General features: G+C 39.2%; 2 protein-coding genes across 4 annotated transcripts; one reads left to right on the top strand and one right to left on the bottom strand.

The window, feature by feature from the left end:
• Window positions 1-1,155: 1,155 nt before the first annotated feature.
• Window positions 1,156-5,920, top strand: LOC121787722 (protein trichome birefringence-like 14). Of its 2 annotated transcripts, none has more exons than XM_042186542.1 (7): window positions 1,156-1,432; window positions 2,114-2,281; window positions 2,971-3,120; window positions 3,585-3,746; window positions 3,835-3,996; window positions 4,270-4,465; window positions 4,826-5,920. In XM_042186542.1, exons 2-7 carry the CDS (start codon window positions 2,128-2,130, stop codon window positions 5,649-5,651), a joined length of 1,650 nt encoding a protein of 549 aa, XP_042042476.1. In that variant the 5' UTR covers window positions 1,156-1,432; window positions 2,114-2,127; the 3' UTR covers window positions 5,652-5,920. The 2 variants fall into 2 exon arrangements, with proteins under 2 accessions (XP_042042476.1, XP_042042475.1); XM_042186541.1 differs by having other exon boundaries at window positions 2,060-2,281.
• A 9,000-nt stretch (window positions 5,921-14,920) lies between these two features.
• LOC121786185 (guanine nucleotide-binding protein subunit gamma 3-like) lies at window positions 14,921-17,613 on the bottom strand. Of its 2 annotated transcripts, none has more exons than XM_042184764.1 (6): window positions 17,416-17,613; window positions 16,945-17,107; window positions 15,909-15,961; window positions 15,706-15,750; window positions 15,565-15,609; window positions 14,921-15,321 (listed from the first exon to the last, which is right to left on the bottom strand). In XM_042184764.1, the coding sequence occupies exons 2-6, from the start codon at window positions 17,080-17,082 to the stop codon at window positions 14,976-14,978; spliced, it is 627 nt and encodes a 208-aa protein (XP_042040698.1). In that variant the 5' UTR covers window positions 17,083-17,107; window positions 17,416-17,613; the 3' UTR covers window positions 14,921-14,975. The 2 variants fall into 2 exon arrangements, with proteins under 2 accessions (XP_042040698.1, XP_042040697.1); XM_042184763.1 differs by having other exon boundaries at window positions 17,412-17,480.
• Between the last annotated feature and the right edge of the window lie 385 nt (window positions 17,614-17,998).

Genomic DNA, 17,998 nt, shown 5'->3' with positions numbered 1-17,998 from the left:
CCGACGAACTTGATGGAGTTCCAAGAATCGAGCTAGACAATGCTCCTAAGATGCACACTATGATGTAGAGACCTTGAGAGAAAAGAGAGAATGTTTGTTGTTCGTGTTTATCATCTCCCAAAACTCCACCTATTTATAGGATAGGAGTACCTACATGAATAGTCTCGGCAATAAGGCACCTCATAAACATTTTGGAGGTTACCTTGGGAGTGAAAAGCCAAAAGGCTTAGGAAATGAAAAGCTTGAGGCTTCTCTATTTCCTTCACGTTTTCAACAACCGCCCCCTCCTACCCCCTAGTGGCCGGAATTGCTTCACCTGCCTGCTGTGCACAACAGGGGATCCTTGGAAACTATACTCGAAATATATTTTGGCAGGAAAAAACAACCGAATATACCAATAGCATTATATGTTGATGTGTGATTGCAATGTTCATAGCAAACTCCAAGTAGATTTAGTTGACACACTTAGACGCATTCAATATCGTCGATAAATGATTAATTTCTTATTGCTTATGCATTTTTATTTTGGATTATGTAATTTTTTTTATTTAAACTACGTACTGTATTAGTTTATATATAAATGAAAGTCACAGTTTTTAATATTAATTATTTACTAAACAAATTCACAATTGCAAAATCAGAAAGAATTAAAAGGATATGCAGTCTATAAAGTGATAAAACGTGGAGAAAAAAGAGCGTAAGATCAATTAATAGTCTGTATAAGAATGGCAAAAAAAATCCCTACTATTATTATTCTATTAAATCATAGAGAATGTGACATGACTCGGACATTGAAATGCATGTTTCATAAAATTGACTTATTTAACACAAATTTTTCAAACCATATATTTCTCGTTTTGTTTCCTAATTCTATCAAGTTGGGAAAGATTTATCCATTCCTAGTTTAACCTAATTTCAAATATGTCAGACTCTTTTAGGTTTGAAAATGATATCCAACTGCATCATCTTTATAATGTTGTTGTATTAACCAAATACTCCAAAATCCAAGATGTGATTATGGGAAGAAAGAGAAATCGTAATTAAATTTAGTATTTTTGTGAGTATGCGCGACTCATCATTAACAATAGCGAAAATGGAATTATAGTGATGCATATAACTAATTCATTTCTGCACCATCATTAATGAGGATTTGTAGTAATTAAATTCTCAATTAAATTAAGTTAATAATCTGATCTTCCCAGTCGTCTCAGCTCTAAATCAATAATTATAAACTAATTGATTAAATCCCCTAGCATCGCATTCGCACAAATCTGTGATCTCCCCCTCCATCCTCCGCCGTCTCTCCACCAGCTGCACTTGCCGTTCAATCTCTAGCGGCGATGCACATTTCTTCACCTGAACCAGACGCGCAATAACTAAGTTCGTGTGCATCTTGTATGACTGCTACGAGATCCACGGCTTTTGATTCCCGGTAAACATTGCTAATCGGTGCCCTTCAGTTTCTATTTCTTATTGTTCCAACTCTGTTCTCCTCTGTGTTAGTGTATTGTTCGTATCTCCGATGCATATTTCTCTCCACTGTTCAGATATTTTCTACTGCTTGATAAACTGTGTAACTTATTTACAGTTTTGGTTGTGATGTGAAATTGGATTGAGCTGATAGTAGTCATTGTGGCATCTTATGATTTCAAGCACTCGAGATCAACTGTTGTTAGGTTAGCAATTAGTCAATTAATACGAGTTTGATTGTTAATCTCGGAGATAAAAAGGCCGGTGAACTCGAATTGAGTTACAATTGAGTAAAGTGAACCCTGTCATACCAATAAGCACGCGGTTCCTTGACTAAAATTTGGCATTAATCGGTTCAGTTGTAGCAGGCCACACCAGCATGACCTTTTCCCCCATCATTTATTAGTCATGACTTCATCTGTTTGCTACATACAATTGTTGCTGAAAATTAATTTTCCCACTAGAAGTGCATTTCATTTTTGGCAATGCCTGTTTTGATTTCGTTGGATTTAAATATTTTGGAACCTTGAAGCTCAGAATAGTTGCTGTTGGGACTTAACACTTCCTGTGATGATTTTTTGGTTTACAGATACTATTATTCGGGTAGATGTGATTTGATGATTGGGTGAATCTGTTTTCTTAGAGCTGCTGTTAAGGATGAAAGGAGGCCTTCAAGGACTCAAGATCTCACAGGTCTCCCTCATCCTCATCGGTTTAGTCTGCACGACTGTGCTTGTATTGGCATGGACAAAGACATCATTTCTCGAGGCTTTCATTCCATCTCCCAGTCGCATTCTGCCACTGGATTTGGGTATGCGTCTAGCAAGACATACAACAACTTTTAGGTTTTCTTCTGTAGTTTGAGTCAGTATAGAGTATGGAAATATACGTGAATGTCAACTTGCCAATTATTGACTTTTTAGTTTTGCTTGTTCATAGTTCATTCAAGTATATCAATTCATCAGTGTGCATGTTAATTTATGAATAATTATGTGGTCTCTGAAATCGAATCTGGAAAAAGACTAGTAGGTAACTGATCTCATCCGTTCACTTCATATTATCTCAATATGGACCTTTTCCCGTTTCTTTCTACTTCAGTATGCTGGATTACTTGATCCTTACTCATGTAGCCTGGGTTTGACAACAAAGTAAAGAAGTTAATACCTCAAAGATTTTAGGAGGAAAAACTGAAGTGAATTGCAATTTTTAATGCAAATGAAATATTTCAATAGAACTTGCATAATTGCATTCCACCACTAGTCTTGTGCTCCTTGTAGACACTGCTAGAGTTGGAAGTTTGTTTGTAGGCATTATACTGTGAGTTTATGCTTCACTTTGTTCTTTTGAATGGTTATGGTGATCCTTATTTCTATTTTTATTCATTATAAATTTCAGAAATCAAAAAGATCTCAAAACAATTGTAGTAGTGATGAATACTTTTGAATATTATTCTGAACTTATATTTTTGACTATTTTCTGAATTTCTCTTGACTGTTATAGATGAAGCAGCTCCAGGAGAAATTTTCAAGGGTAACAACATTTCAGCACAAACAAGGACGGAACAAGTTGAATCATTAGCTCCGTCTGGTGGGATAGAACTAAAAGGCGAGGGAGAAAGTATTGATAATAGTAAAAGTACCAATGAGGAAGGTCTGGTATAGTCTTTCTCTTTCATCTGGTTTAGTTATTACAGTAATGAGCATTATTAACATGGACTACTAGAAAGGAGATTGTAGTGGTATTAATTCTTTCAACATCTTTGCTGTTATGTTCTCTATTTGTAGCATCCAGCATAAGTAGCTAGTTCATGGGGTCATGTGTGCTTCTTTCTCATCATTGTAATCTTTTTCCTCTCATTGTTATATAGAATATGAAATCAACATGGATTCTTCCTGCTCATGCACTTTTTTGTTGGTATCTGTAAATATGGAGGCTCTTATTCACACATTTGTCATACAAGCACTTGTTTCTGTTTACATTGTGTTTGCTGAATGTTTAAACGGTTTTGTTAAGATTTTGAGGACTCTAATATACTATAAAATATTTTAGTTCTTGCCATTCAATAATGCTGTCTTTCTGGGCTTAAGTTTCCTATATATATTCTTTGTGCGCAGAAAATCCTAGCAGTGTTATTAAAAGTTGGGGGTCAGATGAATCATCCAAAGGAAAAGATAAATCCTTACAAGTAGAGACTGTTGTGAAAAACCCATCAGCTTCTGAGTCATCTGTCAGAACAGAGGAAAATGGAACTTTATCTTCTGTTAATAAAAACAACGGTAACATCAAATAGCATGAGTTTCCTCAGGATTTTCTTTTTCTGCATTGTGATCATTAAACTTTAGCTCTTAATACCTTTATCTGCAGAGAGTCATCCTAGTGTTCCTGAAGGAACAGAATCTGAAGAATTGTCAGGAGGAAAAAACAAATCCAAAGAATCAAAGATTGTGCCAGAGAACTCTCCTTCTATGGATTCATTTGTCAAAGGAGAGCAAACAGAAAACTTGTCAACTACTATTGGAAATAAAGGTAAAATCCATGAAATAATATCTCCTCAAACTTGTCTATTTTGATATAATCAAAGAAAGGGGCTGCAGTACACCGAAGTCCGAAACTGAAACTGAAACTGAAACAGTTTCACTTAATTCCATTTCTTGAACTGACCCTGGGTTCTACATTCAACTGATCCATTGTGCTTGCTGTACTAATAATCTAACTTCAGATTTCATATGCTGGATGAGTATCTCATGTCACGACATAAGAACCATTTTTGTGTTTGCTAACCCCATCTTCTATATTTAGGTTGCAATTATGCCAAAGGTAAATGGGTCATTGATGATAATCGTCCATTGTATTCTGGATTTGGATGTAAGCAGTGGTTGTCATCTATGTGGGCTTGTCGCCTGACACAGCGCATGGATTTTGAATATGAAAAGCTTCGTTGGCAACCCCAAGATTGCAAAATGCAAGATTTTGCACCACGTAAGTTCCTGCAGAGGTAATTATGAGCTCCTGAAAAAACTCAGTTGTTTGTTTGCTGAAAGTACTGGAGTCTGCTTGTTAGAATTTGCTTCTCTTGGGCTCTTTCGTCTCCTACTCATTAGTCAGTCGCAAGATTCGTGAGGCATGAGAAATTCTGAAAAAATTTGAATTTGCACATGTCAGAACTGCAGCTATGTTCGTGTCATCTGCTTAGCTAGAAATGTTGGGTGCTTTACATTTGTCTCTAAATACAGCATTGATATGATGGTTTTTCAGCAAATGTCTGCAGATGTCATTCTGCACAAAATCTAATTATTTCTTTTCATGTTTTAATGCCATAGCATTGCGTAAGTTCTAGCACTTCTCTTGCTTGCAGAATGCAGGATAAAACTTTGGCTTTCATAGGGGATTCACTGGGTCGGCAACAATTTCAATCTCTTATGTGCATGGTAACAGGTGGGAAAGAAAGAGCTGATGTGCAAGATGTGGGGCATGAGTATGGTCTTGTTAAGGCTCGTCATGCTATAAGACCAGATGGATGGGCTTATCGGTTCCCTATCACTAACACAACCATCATTTACTATTGGTCAGCCAGTCTTTGTGATTTGGAACCTATTGCAGGGTCGAACCCGGTCAATTTTGCCATGCATTTGGATCGACCCCCTGCATTTTTGCAGCGCTATCTTCACAAATTTGATGTACTTGTTCTGAATACAGGCCACCACTGGAACAGGGGAAAAATTAATGCAAATAGATGGGTCATGTACGTTAATGGCGTCCCTAACACTAATAGGAAGACTTTAGATATTGGGGGTGCCAAAAACTTGACCATCCACAGTATTGTGAAATGGGTTGATGCACAGCTCCCATTGTTTCCAGGTTTAAAAGCATTTCTACGCACTCTATCACCCAGGCACTTTTTCAACGGGGAATGGAACACCGGAGGTACATGTGACAACACAACACCTCTTTCCAGTGGCAAAGAAGTTTTAAAAGAAGATTCTAGTGATTCTGTTGCTGCACATGCGGTGAGGGGAACAAATGTCACGCTTCTAGACATTACTGCTTTGTCTGAGTTGAGAGACGAGGGCCATATATCCCGGTACAGCATTAAAGCCACACCTGGAGTGCAGGATTGCTTGCACTGGTGCCTACCTGGTATTCCTGATGCATGGAATGAAATATTGTTTGCACAGATCTAATCAGATGAACTCAGGTTTCAGCAGAATCGTGATCCGTTCCATGAGAGAAGATGAGCTGCAATCGGTAAAAATGTGGACGTGGTCAAGCCAGAGCTGGCCATGAGATCTTAGGCTCGTATCAACTTTGAAGAAAAATAGTTATGCAATATTTATAGATTGAATCTTCTCCTCTCATTTACCCTTATAAGAACTAGTAAAATGTAGCGAAGCATTTTGATAGGATTATTCGTTACTATTCATATTTTGACAGTCAGTGACAAGAATGAAAAGGTATAACGTTAACATGTGGGAGTAGGCATGCACAATCCGGCCCGGCCCGCCGGTTAACCGCCGGTTCGGGCCCGCCGGTTCATGAACCGGAACCGGGCCCGGAACCGGCGGGTTGAACCGGCTGAAGGGTCGGAGGGTCATAAGGGCCGGTTCAGGTTCGGGCATAACTTGAACCGTGAACCGGCGGTTCGGCGGTTCGAACCGCCGGTTCAAAGGGTCGAACGGCTAGGGTTCGTAGGGGTTCGTAGGGGTTCAAAGTAGGGATAGGTATGAACCGGCGGTTCGCCGGTTTTGGGCGAAAACCGCCGGTTTTGGAGGAAAACCGCCGGTTTGAACCGGCGGTTCCGACCGGTTTCCGCCGGTTCCGGAAGCTTTTCAGGCGTAGGGGGCTAGGTGAGGTCAGAAACCGGCGGTTTGTGTCGGAAAACCGTGGACCAACCCGCCGGTTTCGTGGAAAAACCGCCGGTTTTGAGGTTGAACCGCCGGTTCAGGCGGTAAACCGGCGGTTCGGCCGAAAATTTGAAAGTTTGAAATTTGAATTTTTTTTTTTTATTTATTCCAATTTTACTCCTATAAATACCTCACTTCTCCTTCATATTTCCTTACCCCATTCTTGTGTTAACAAGGATTTCATTCTCAATCTCCATTTCTCTATTCTCTCATCATTCTCTCTAATTGCGCAAGTTTAATTCTACACTTTCTACTCACTACTATATTTGTTGTGCTCATAATTTACCACTTCTTTTATACTTCATACATATTTTATTCCAAGTCCATATTACTTTTCATTTATCAATATATTCAATATGTCTTCTTCTCGTGGTGGATCGGGACGTGGTGATCGGGGCAAGGGAATAGCCCAAGATCAAAGCACTACGCGTCCCTCAAAATCTCGACGACCTAGTCGTCGAGATGTTATGGACGAGGTTTCCCGATTGGCAGCCGAACGCATGCAAGTAAGTAATGAAAAATTTGTTTTCCAATTCACATGCACAAAATTTCATTAATTTTTTTTTGTGTTCATACTTTTAACTTCTACGTACATAATATTTGTAGATGGAAGAAGATCATAGGACCGCCATGCTACTTGCTGAAATGCAACAAGGCGGGGGTAGGGGAGATGAGGAGTTGTGCAACAAAACCTCGAGTATAACTTGCGCTCTCTCTACACCGAATATGAAACCAAGTATAACACCACTCACCAAGTCAGAAGACCCCCTCCTCCACAACATAACTATGGCTTTGCATTTCAAGCCGATTATGATGACCCCGACGCGCAATCCCAACTAGCCGACCTATACAACTACAGCACCGGCGGAAGGTCCTCAGGTATGGTCAGTGAATTAGATTTATATTTTGAATCACTCTTTTCCTTTGGTGATGAAGGTCCTACTCCTCCCGCCCAAATCGACGTCCTCGATTGGTGGGGAACCCACGAGAAAGATTTTCCCATCCTTGCTTCAATGGCCAAGGAGATTTTTTCTGTTCCGCCTTCCACCGTCGCCGTCGAGTCCGCTTTTAGTGTTGGCTCGCGCGTTTTGGATGAATCAAGAAGTAAGCTCTCGGCGAAAAATATGGAAGCCGTGATGTTACTTGATGATTGGGCCAAAGCTGACGTCCGAGAACAAGAAAATGATTGGAATGATCGTCAAGAGGGATCACAAGATGAATTCACCGGGGATGAAGATTAGGCCAACCGTCAACCGCCGCCGGCCAAACCAAATAGGTAAGTAAGGTAAGAGAACTACGTGGACTTTGATTCCCTAATGCAAATGAGCAATTGGGATACGTAGGCACCTCAACTTAAATTTTTAATTTAAGTTGAGCTCAAGTCATTTTTCTTTTATTTCTTTTTTTTCCCATTAATTCCTACTTTAAAAATATGCAAATACAATTACATAATTGTATTTGTATATACTCTAGTCGATGAAGTATATTTCTCTATACGGCTAAATGAGGGAAACTTTTGACAATTCTACTATAATTGTTGATTGTTAGACGAAACTCAACATTTAAAGTTGAATTGCTAAAGGTGTCCTTAATTTAGTTATGTAGAAAGATCTTCTTCGCCGGTTAAGAGTATATATATAATACACTTATACGTTTAAGAACTTCAACGTCGTTTCTTGTCATTTGTAATTAGTTCTTCACTAGTAGTCTCATTTGTATTTAAATTTTGTTTAAGAATTCAAGACCGCCATATGTTTTCAATTTGTAATTGTTGTAACTTGTAACGTGTAATTTGTAAACATGCAATTTCAATAAAATTGCAACTTTAGACGTATTTTTTTCAATTTTATTTACTCACATTGCATACAAAAGCAAACTTGAAAAGTGTAATGTAATTTGATTAAAATTGAAAAGTTGAAAAATGCAAAAAAAAAAAAAAAATTCGTCAACCCGCCCGCCGGTTCGGGCCCGGAACCGGCGGTTCGAGCCGAAAACCGGCGGTTTTGAACCGGCGCGTAACCCGCCGGTTTTTTGAACCTGAACCGGAACCGCCGGGAGCTAGGCGGGCCGGTTCAGGTTCGCGGATTTTCCGACCCTTGACCCGCCGGTTCGGGCCCGGAACCGGCGGGTTCCGACCCTTGTGCAAGCCTATGTGGGAGGGATTCTGTTGTTTGTGTTATGATACTACCTCCCTCCAGCGATGCATCTCTAATTAATTTGCTTACTAATTTCACCTCAGATAATTATAATATTAAAATTCATAGAAAAATAGTTAACGCAATTACTTCAATATGATTAAAAACTTCACAAATTACAAATTCATAAAAAAAACACTTGAGATAATTTTAATTATTAGGTCGTCGTTTGATATCGGATCCATCCTTTTAAAGAGATAATTTTGGGGATGATTGTATAAGAAATGACAGTGAAATGGAGTTTAATTTATAAGTTAAAAATGAGCATATAATTAAAATCCTAGTTTTTCCTTAGGTCCAACACGAACGGCCGAACACACAAGGCATGCAGTTCCGACCAGTTAATACGAGCCTTTAGTTTTAGGGATTATTAATTTGTTGAGATATTTTAGAGATTATCATATCTTTTCTTATATTTGTTTCTTGTTCATTAAGTTAGGGTAGTAATTCTAGTATTATAAATAGGATAGATTGTTATCTTTTTAGTCATTGAATCTATCTATGAAATTATCGTGAAATTGACTCAATTATTTGTGCTTCAAGAAACCCCTCTTAAGGCTGCCGACGAGATCATTCTCGCTCTCAGCCGCCCTCCGCCGGAGCAATCGCCGACCCAACGCGTTGGGCGCTCGATACCTTCGGCACTCGTTTCTTGATTGTGTATGGAATTCGACGTTGAGAAATTAGATCCTTAACAACTGGTGCTTTCATCCAGAGCTCCTCCTCCGTCTTCATTCATCCATATCCCCCCAAATAAATCACAAATATAAAAAAAATCAGCATACATCTCCTATCAGAACTACTTTCTCTCTGTCCGAATATATACAAAATTGAAACATCGAGTTTCATCGTTTGGGCAGATTTCTTACCGCGCTTGCGGCTGAGAGGGACAGCTGGCCTGGTAATACTGTGTATCTCGTCGATCAATCGAAACCGCTTTCTCTTCTGCGGCAGAGCGCCGAGATCTCTGCAACTACACCGGAGATACTGTATATCTCATCATGTCACGCAACTACACCGGAGTTGGACGGAGGGTTCAAATCTGCATGCCGCCGAGTACCGATTACATTCGAGATATAGTGATGCCTCCGCTAAGAGGCTTGACGCCACAGGAATTGATCGGCGATCCGTCGCGTCGCTTGTCGGCGATCAACGCGGAGATGACCAACCGCGGCTGCCCCTGCGCGATAACCCGGAGGGCAGCATTCCTCCGCGCAACTTTCCGGGGACGAGCGAGATTTCTTCCGCCAGGCTGGAGAAGATCATGGCCCGGTTCGACAAATTAGAGTCCAGGCTGAAATCACGATGCAAAGAAATCGATCGTCGTGTAAAAAATTGGCATGCTTCAAAAGCAGCGTATGGACGACAATCCTATGCGGATTTCGATTCGGGAGCGCCTAGGCGTCGTCCAACTGGCTGGGATCCGCCCGTCCAAACTTCCAGTCACCGCGTTGGAGAAACTCGTGCTCCTCCGCTGCCGGAACCACCACTATACCGGAAGTCGCCCTACACTGACTTGGATTCTTCAAACGAGCAGTCGAGGCAATACACGAACTCGACTTTAAGGCACCCACGCTATTCGTCGGACGTGCCCCCACGAAATCCCCATGCTGAGTATCACCACTGGCGGCACGAATACAAACCCTTGCGGTCTATACCGCAACGCTCGCCCTCAGATCACCTCAATCGGACTGAATCCTGCCTCGAACAGCCCGCTACTATGCACTACCCTCTGCTCCAGCACCTGGCTTCCAAGCATCCAACGAGCCTCCGTTCGGCTACAAAGCTTGTTTCTTGTGAAGAGAAGCAGTTGGGTGTTGAAGGTGATTCAGATGTGTTAAATCAAGTGGACTTGCGGCTCAACGGGATGAAATTAGTGGATAAAGAAGTTTGTTATGAAACTAAATGGATTCCAAGCAGCCATTCTTAAAGCCTTGATCACGATTTGGGTGCTCATCCAACAACGAAACAAACTGATTCCTTGAATTGGAGGAGTAATTTTCTTGATGTGGTTGATGAATCAAAATCATCCATATTAGATGATAATCGTGATAAGGCCATTTATAATGATGATGAGTTAATAGAGAAGGAGCATCAATCTGTGAAGGTGAGCGATGAGGTTGATTTGAATTTGGAGAGAGAGGGAGATTCATCTTCATCACCATCATGTGTTGATAATATTTCACAACAGAGGTGTTGGGGTTCGGATGATGAAGATGACGTTAATGGAGTAGATGTTTCGTCCCAACAACATAATTTGGTACAGCCGATGACGATGGAGCTCGAGAGCGGCGAAATCGGATGTCTTCCAACGATATCTAAGGACTCTATAACTCCTAAGATGATTGAAAATTTGAGGCTTCATAAAATTGATCACACGATTAGGTTCAAGGATATGATTGATGGAATCCAGAGATCCTACAAGAGCTATACAAACGAAATGAGAAAACAGGCCATCTTGAATTATCTGGCATCACATGTTGCTATTTGTTTCTTGCAACTGAAGAAAACTAAGCCATTCGCAGCAGGCAAAACAAGGGTTGACTCTGTTTTGTCGAGATTCTTGGCTGGGAAAGGGCGCCGAGATTTGGAGGTGGTGTATGTAGTCGCGTTCGATCCAGGAGGGAAAGTCTCAATGCTTTTGTTATCATCAACTTTGTCCGTTGTTCCATGGTTCCCACCTTGAGGACAAGGTGGATTTTAACCGTGGGGGAGTTGATACGAGTCTTTAGTTTTAGGGATTATTAATTTGTTGAGATATTTTAGAGATTATCATATATTTTCTTATATTTGTTTCTTGTTCATTAAGTTAGGGTAGTAGTTATAGTATTATAAATATGATAGATTGTTATCTTTTTAGTCATTGAATATATCTAAATTATCGTAAAATTGGCTCAATTATTTGTGCTTCAAGAAACCCCTCTTAAGGCTGCCGATGAGATCATTCTCGCGCTCAGCCACCCTCCGCCGGAGCAATCGCCGGGCGCTCGATACCTTCGGCACTCGTTTCTTGATTGTGTGTGGAATTCGACGTTGAGGAATTAGATCCGTAAAAAATTGATAGTTTCATCAAATAGCCAAATAATATCGATAGGGTTAGGCTCATGGCCCGTACCTTGCCTCTAACCTTTGCCGACTTCGTTCGTTCCAATCAGACAACGTCGGGACAAGGGGCCCTCACTCAAGGGCTTGGATTTGGCCTTGCCACCTGTCGAATATCAACGCCACCCGCCCACTTGTCGCTGTAACGGTCCTTCTTCTAGATGTGGCCTGAGCTAGATTCTGATGAGTGCCAACTTGAGAACACCAACCTCACTTGATTTGTTGTCGCATTGCTTCTCTTCTCGTTGTTGAAGATGTCGCAAAACTTCTCACTCATTCGCAATGAGCCCAAAGCATCGTGTCATGTATTTCTTTCTGGTGGGGAGCTTTATGGCTCGATTGTCCAACAACTGCGTCGGGCTGTTGGGCATGAAGGACATGACATATGTGGGTTATATACATCATCCTCACTTGGGTTGGCCATCGCCGAGTCAAATTCCAAGAGTCCTGTTTGGTACATCGGGACATCCAACATGTTTTGAGAGAAATTTATGCGAGAGACAACTTTTTAGCTTGAAAAATATAATGCGGTATTATAACTGATTATAGAAGTAATTGGATGATAAAAAATGGTTATATAACGGATATATTTGGAATAGTGACATAATTTTGAATAAAAAAAATTCAATTTCTAGTATAATATTTTAAAAAAATAATTTTTAAACAGTCATAATGGAAGCCCACTTGAGCAATGAGGATCAGCAGTGTCATTTTCTACTCCATCTCCTACTACATTCACACAAGACCCCATCATCACTTATCATGTTTGTGTATATGTAGTAGGAGATGGAGTTCACTTATCATGTTTGGGTATATGTAGTAGGAGATGGAGTAGGAAATGACAGATGTGATCTCAATGGCCACATGAGAGAGGCTTATCATGTTTATGGCTTTAAGTTAGACCTTTTGATTTTTAAAATGCCAATACTTAAAGTTGGATTTGAGGCTTTAATTTGGAAGAGAGTGTATTAGATTATTCTTTTTTATAGTTAAACATTCTTAGATGTGTTACTTTTTCTTTCAATGTGGGATAAAAGTCATTATTTATAACTATACGATAGATCTCCCATCATTCTTTGTCTATATTAGTACTCTATCTTCTATTATTATAATTTAACAACAAATATTATTACATTAACTATTATACATTAGTTATTTATCATTATCGATTTGCTTATGTTTAAATTTATGTGTATGTTAACTAATAAATATAACTATTATACATATTAAAAGAATAATTATAATATAAATTGTATAAATCTAACGATAACTATTATACAAATAATTATTTTTCTATATACAAATCATATTTCTCAATAATTATTTATTCTTATCAATCAAGAATATATTAAAATAATAATTTTGTTTATATATATTATAAAAAAAAGAAGAAAAGTAGAAGACAAAATAAAGTTTTGTATCCCACATTGGAACAAGATGAATGAATGATCTAAACATGTAGTTATAGAAGAAAATGCTTCAACATATTTTGTCCCGCATCGAAAGTGAAACATAAAACATTCAAGGATGTCTCTATAAAAGAGAAATAACCAAGAATGGTTTCGTAGAATTCACAAGCCCATCAATTATATATGGGCTATTGTGAATTTCTCGTATTCATTTATTTGTAAAAATTATTTTTTACATATAAAAATCAATTTTTATAAATAAAAATATATATTTTTTAAAATTTTAATTGAACCGGCGGTTCCGGTTCCACATTTTGTTGAAGGTGAACCGCCGAACCTCCAGCGGTTCGGAACCGCAGCGCCGGTTTCGGTTCTGATTTTTGAACCGACGGTTAACCGACAGTCCGGTTTGGTTTGTGCATGCCAGCCCTGAATGCACAACCTCTTTGTCCACATACTTGCTTAGAAAATCAAACAAGTTGATTTGTAGATTTTTCTTAGCATTTTATCATTTTTAATTTCTAATTTTTAGAATTGTTAATATTATTTTATTATATATGAAGTACCTTCATGTTATATAGTGTCTCATATTTCAATTTTAGAAGTAAAACAATAAACAATGTAAGTTAAATGTTTTAGCATGGGAAAGGGAGGCATGAGGAAAGGGCATCTATTGTGGGAATTGTGGCTTGGGACATAAGGGCACCCACAGTGGGGTGGACGATAGGCCGCCCGATGCCGGGCGCATCATCGTCTGCCACTGTGGGTGCGCGGACGATGGACGATGCGTCGTCTACGCTCGACAGATAGTCCGCGGAGGAAGCGCGGACGATAGGGCATCATCCGCGCCATCGTCCGCCCACTGTGGACGACGCGGACGATGCAACGCGTTTTTATTTTTTATTTTTTAATTCAAAAAATTCATTTATATAAATACCCCATACCCCACCTTCATTTGTAACATTTCATTCGCATTTTCACTCTCAATTTACACTAGAAAATGGACTCCGGTGATTACTCAAGTCCCAATAGTCCGATGTTTGGAGGTGGTGCACGTTGGCCGGATACACAACCTGACGAATATCGGTCGTTCGACCCCGACACGCAGTACGATCCCGAATTCAGTACGGATTCGTACGGCCTCGATGACGCGGACGTTGTTGGACACGCATAACGCCCTCATGAAGTGTACGGACCCGGCCAGAGCCGAATACCTCCAGGGGTTGATCGATGAGCTGAGCCGGAAGTTGGGGCTTTTGTAGAGTAGTCAACTTTTTTTTTTCTAACTCGTGTAATTTTTTTTAATCAATGTAGTATTTGCCGTTTTTTAGTCAATCGTTGTGTTTTTAATTAGTTTGCATTTATATATTTGAAAACATTTAAACTAATTTAAAAAAACAATAGTAAAACCTATAGGGCGCCCCACTGCAGGTGAAAGGAGGATAGGAGGATAAAATGCTGACGTGGCGATGCATAGGGCGCGCCTTAGGGCGCCCCACTGCTGATGCCCTAAAAAGAGAGGAATGATAGTCTTGGCAGGGGGAGAGGCTTCCTATTGCGAACACTCTTAGACACGTCAATCTTGATGAAAAATGAAATTGAAAAATATACATTTAAAATAGCAAATCAATTTTTGTATATTGATTACTTGAGATATTATGAAAATTTAATTTAGCGTTTAAGAACACAATATATTTAAAGCTTATTTCCACACCTTACAAGCTGTTTGAGTGTTTATTTTGTGAAACACTTTCCAAAACCTTGTTTAAGAATAAGCTCAGCTAAACTCCCCTATGGATATACTCCAAAAATAAAAACAATTAGAGCCCTGACAAGTGACAAGTTAATGGGCCCCAGATAAAAATGACTATAACAAGAATATATTTATCCATTAAAATTTACATACAGTAATAGCAAGGGAAGCAGCAGGTTTTGTGACAACATGAACATATGTTTAGGTTTGGACATTTAGGATAACATGTACACCTTGTGCAAGAGCAGGTTGGGCAGCAGGAGTGCTTTGGCATGCAGCAGCAGCAGCTGCTTCTGCACTTCAGGCTGCATTTCCTCTTCTTAAAGCATTTGCTACTAAAACATGGGAAACACTGGCATGCTGGTATTCCGCAGTTCTGACACGGGTTGCTGCAGGAATTACACGTCATACAGTCGCAGCACTGGGGCATACTAAGATCACACGAACAACCACAGCAGCAAATCCATGAAACGTCGAAGCAGCACACTCCACTGCGCCAAGATAAAGCAACTTGTGTCACAGAATTCTAATGGCGTATAAAGTAAAGTTACATAATAGCAATTATAAATAGATTAAAGTCCAAAATTGGCCCCGTATATTTGCTCAAAAAAAAGTGTTAGCTTCTGATCCTAAATAAGTTTGGATATTTATGTAGGTGTTCAATGATCAACAGGGATTTAAAAAGGAAACAAACAAAAAATACTTTTGAGGCAAAGTAATATAGAGGAACTTACCAGAGCCATTTCCAGAAACGACGTGATCTTCGAGTCTTCTTAATTCTGATTTTATAGACAAAAATGGAAGAGATCTAAAAGTGAGAACTTAACCATATGCAAAGTGGCAAAGAAAGAGAATGAATCAGACTCTCTGCTTACGTAGGTATGAGAGGATCGACATTTCCTGTCACAAAATCAACGACCCTGCAAGAAGTCGAAATTCACTTTGTTACGGCCCTGCTTTAATAAGACACAGAGTTTGCCACAATTTGACGAACCAAAAACTATTATCTTAGGTCTTAGGGTATTTTTTATGATCAAGACTTAAAAGGCGAAGTCAATGCACTGCCAAAATAACTTACTCCTTACAGGATCTTGAAGCTGGTGGAATACTCTCAAGAGACTTCAGTTCTTCCTGCTCACAACAAAATTCAAATCTGTCATTGAGAATAGAATTGGGCTCAAGTTCGTACAAACAGAGCTAAAAACGAGTCAATCCGAGATGAAAGAAAACGATTTGGAGCAATCGGGACAGAGGACTTAATCGATAGGAATTCGGAAGCAAACCAATACTTAGCGCGATGAGAAAGTTTCATGGCGTTTACTAACATATCTGGTACAAAGAAGTAAATTTCCATTTTCACAAAGTTCTCATTGTAAGATATTAATGACATAACGAATGGCTTTAGTAAATTTTTAAGCATTTAAGTATCTTGCGTCGTTCGTATGCACTACTAAGCCACATCTCTTCAACATTTAAGAGCTATACAAAATGTATGAAGTACTACTATTCTTTTCTAATTTAGTAGCTGAATCCATCTAAGTAAAATGAACTAAACATATTTAGTTCAAGTGTTCAACCCATAAAGTATACTCCTTGTTTGCCAATTTCAAGACCTTTAAACAAGCAAAACCTTCATTGGGAGCATTAATCATTAAGCAAAAAACCATTACAAGGCTCGAGTAAAGTGGTCCAGAGTTAAAAAATCAAAAATGAAGTTGCACAATACAAAATAATCTGCATTGGGCTCCAGGTGCTAGATTGGCAAATAAACAACAGTGGTGAGTCATTATTATAACTAATATTGAAGTCTCTACCTCACTCACCTACCCTACAAATTAGTCTTAAATAATAAGCTAAAAAGATGCCAATCATAAGCACATTCACAGCAACACAAGTAGATAATGAGTGAACTAACTCTCTTCTTTCCTAACTTTTTCACTTCACCTTTCTGAAGCTAAAAGCAATGAGTCAGCCTTCATTATTTTCAATCTCTAATTCCCCTATCCAACAATGCATAATTGCAAATTAACAAAAAAAATCAACAACTTAGCACATTTGAATCCTTAATTACACATAACCAGTTTCAACTTAATTTATAAGAAAAAAAAACTCACGTCTAGAAAGCCAATCTCTCGTTGAAGCATCTGAACCCTGGCGAGCTCCCGCCGCTTCCCGTACAAATCGGGGAACTGCGGCGGCGACCTCGGATGCGGCGGAGGCAGCGACGAACCGTTACTCTTCGAAGCAACCATATCGAGTAAATGGTAACAGAGGAAGCTGAAAAGAGAGAGAGAAAGAGGAAAACGAAACGTTACGAGAAAGAAAACAAGACAGAGGAGATAATTACTGATCGGTGCGAGAAATGGGTATAATTAGAGGGGGCCCAAGCAACAACTATCGTCAGAGGCATTGACACACACAATCAATCGAGCTTGATAAATACACACACAAATTCTTCCCCAATTGAATAATTAAGCGCGGGGTGGGGTTGCAAAATTGGGCAATAATGGAATGGGAAAGGAAAAGGAACGACTGGTGCAGCAATGATGGCGATGCTAGTATTGAATAAAGGCTGACATACATACATACGGCACGCACTAGTGTGTGAGAGAGAAAATTTGGTGGTGGTGGCGGGGCGGAAAGCACGACGCCGTACCGCAGAGCACACGTGACTGCCTCTGTTGAGGAAGGTGATTTTTTTTTTTTTGAAAAGAAATTGACAGTGGTGTTACTGTTAACTGTGAAGTTAACTCTACTCTTTGATCCTCGTTTTTACAGTATTTGGAAACAAAATGGAAGCGATTCTCAGATTTGCTTTCGTCGTTTTTCAGAATTCAATTGAAAAATGGAATCAAGCTCGTTTTGGGAAGAAGAATCTAAGCATAAATCTGATCTGGCATATTTAATTATTTTTGCAGATTTTTTTATTGATGGGTGAGGTGTTAAATGTCAGTGTAAGTTAATTCTTTTATTTGTTTTTTCAAAAATGTAAAATGAGCAAGGATACTTACTAACAAAATAACGGGAAAGTCTGTAAATTATGTTGTTCAATTGTAGAGAATGATGAATGAAGAATAATTTACCTGAATCGATATATATTGTTTTAAGCTATAAATAAATTTCCGTTATTGCAAAGGATATTGACGAGGAAGAAAAGAACTATAACTG

Source organism: Salvia splendens, chromosome 22 (genome assembly GCF_004379255.2).
Source record: "Salvia splendens isolate huo1 chromosome 22, SspV2, whole genome shotgun sequence".
NCBI lineage: Eukaryota > Viridiplantae > Streptophyta > Magnoliopsida > Lamiales > Lamiaceae > Salvia > Salvia splendens.
This window is presented reverse-complemented; position numbering and strand designations above follow the sequence as displayed.

What these genes read in the sequence shown, in the direction of transcription:
- LOC121787722 (XM_042186542.1), top strand. Translation starts at nt 2,128, where the DNA reads ATGAAAGGAGGCCTTCAAGGACTCAAGATCTCACAGGTCTCCCTCATC. An exon ending in CATTCTGCCACTGGATTTGG is followed by an intron (nt 2,282 to 2,970) that starts GTATGCGTCTAG and finishes TGACTGTTATAG; the next exon opens with ATGAAGCAGCTCCAGGAGAA. An exon ending in AACTACTATTGGAAATAAAG is followed by an intron (nt 3,997 to 4,269) that starts GTAAAATCCATG and finishes TTCTATATTTAG; the next exon opens with GTTGCAATTATGCCAAAGGT.
- LOC121786185 (XM_042184764.1), bottom strand. Translation starts at nt 17,082, where the DNA reads ATGGTTGCTTCGAAGAGTAACGGTTCGTCGCTGCCTCCGCCGCATCCG. An exon ending in GAGAGATTGGCTTTCTAGAC is followed by an intron (nt 15,962 to 16,944) that starts GTGAGTTTTTTT and finishes TGTTGTGAGCAG; the next exon opens with GAAGAACTGAAGTCTCTTGA. An exon ending in GTCGATCCTCTCATACCTAC is followed by an intron (nt 15,610 to 15,705) that starts GTAAGCAGAGAG and finishes CTATAAAATCAG; the next exon opens with AATTAAGAAGACTCGAAGAT.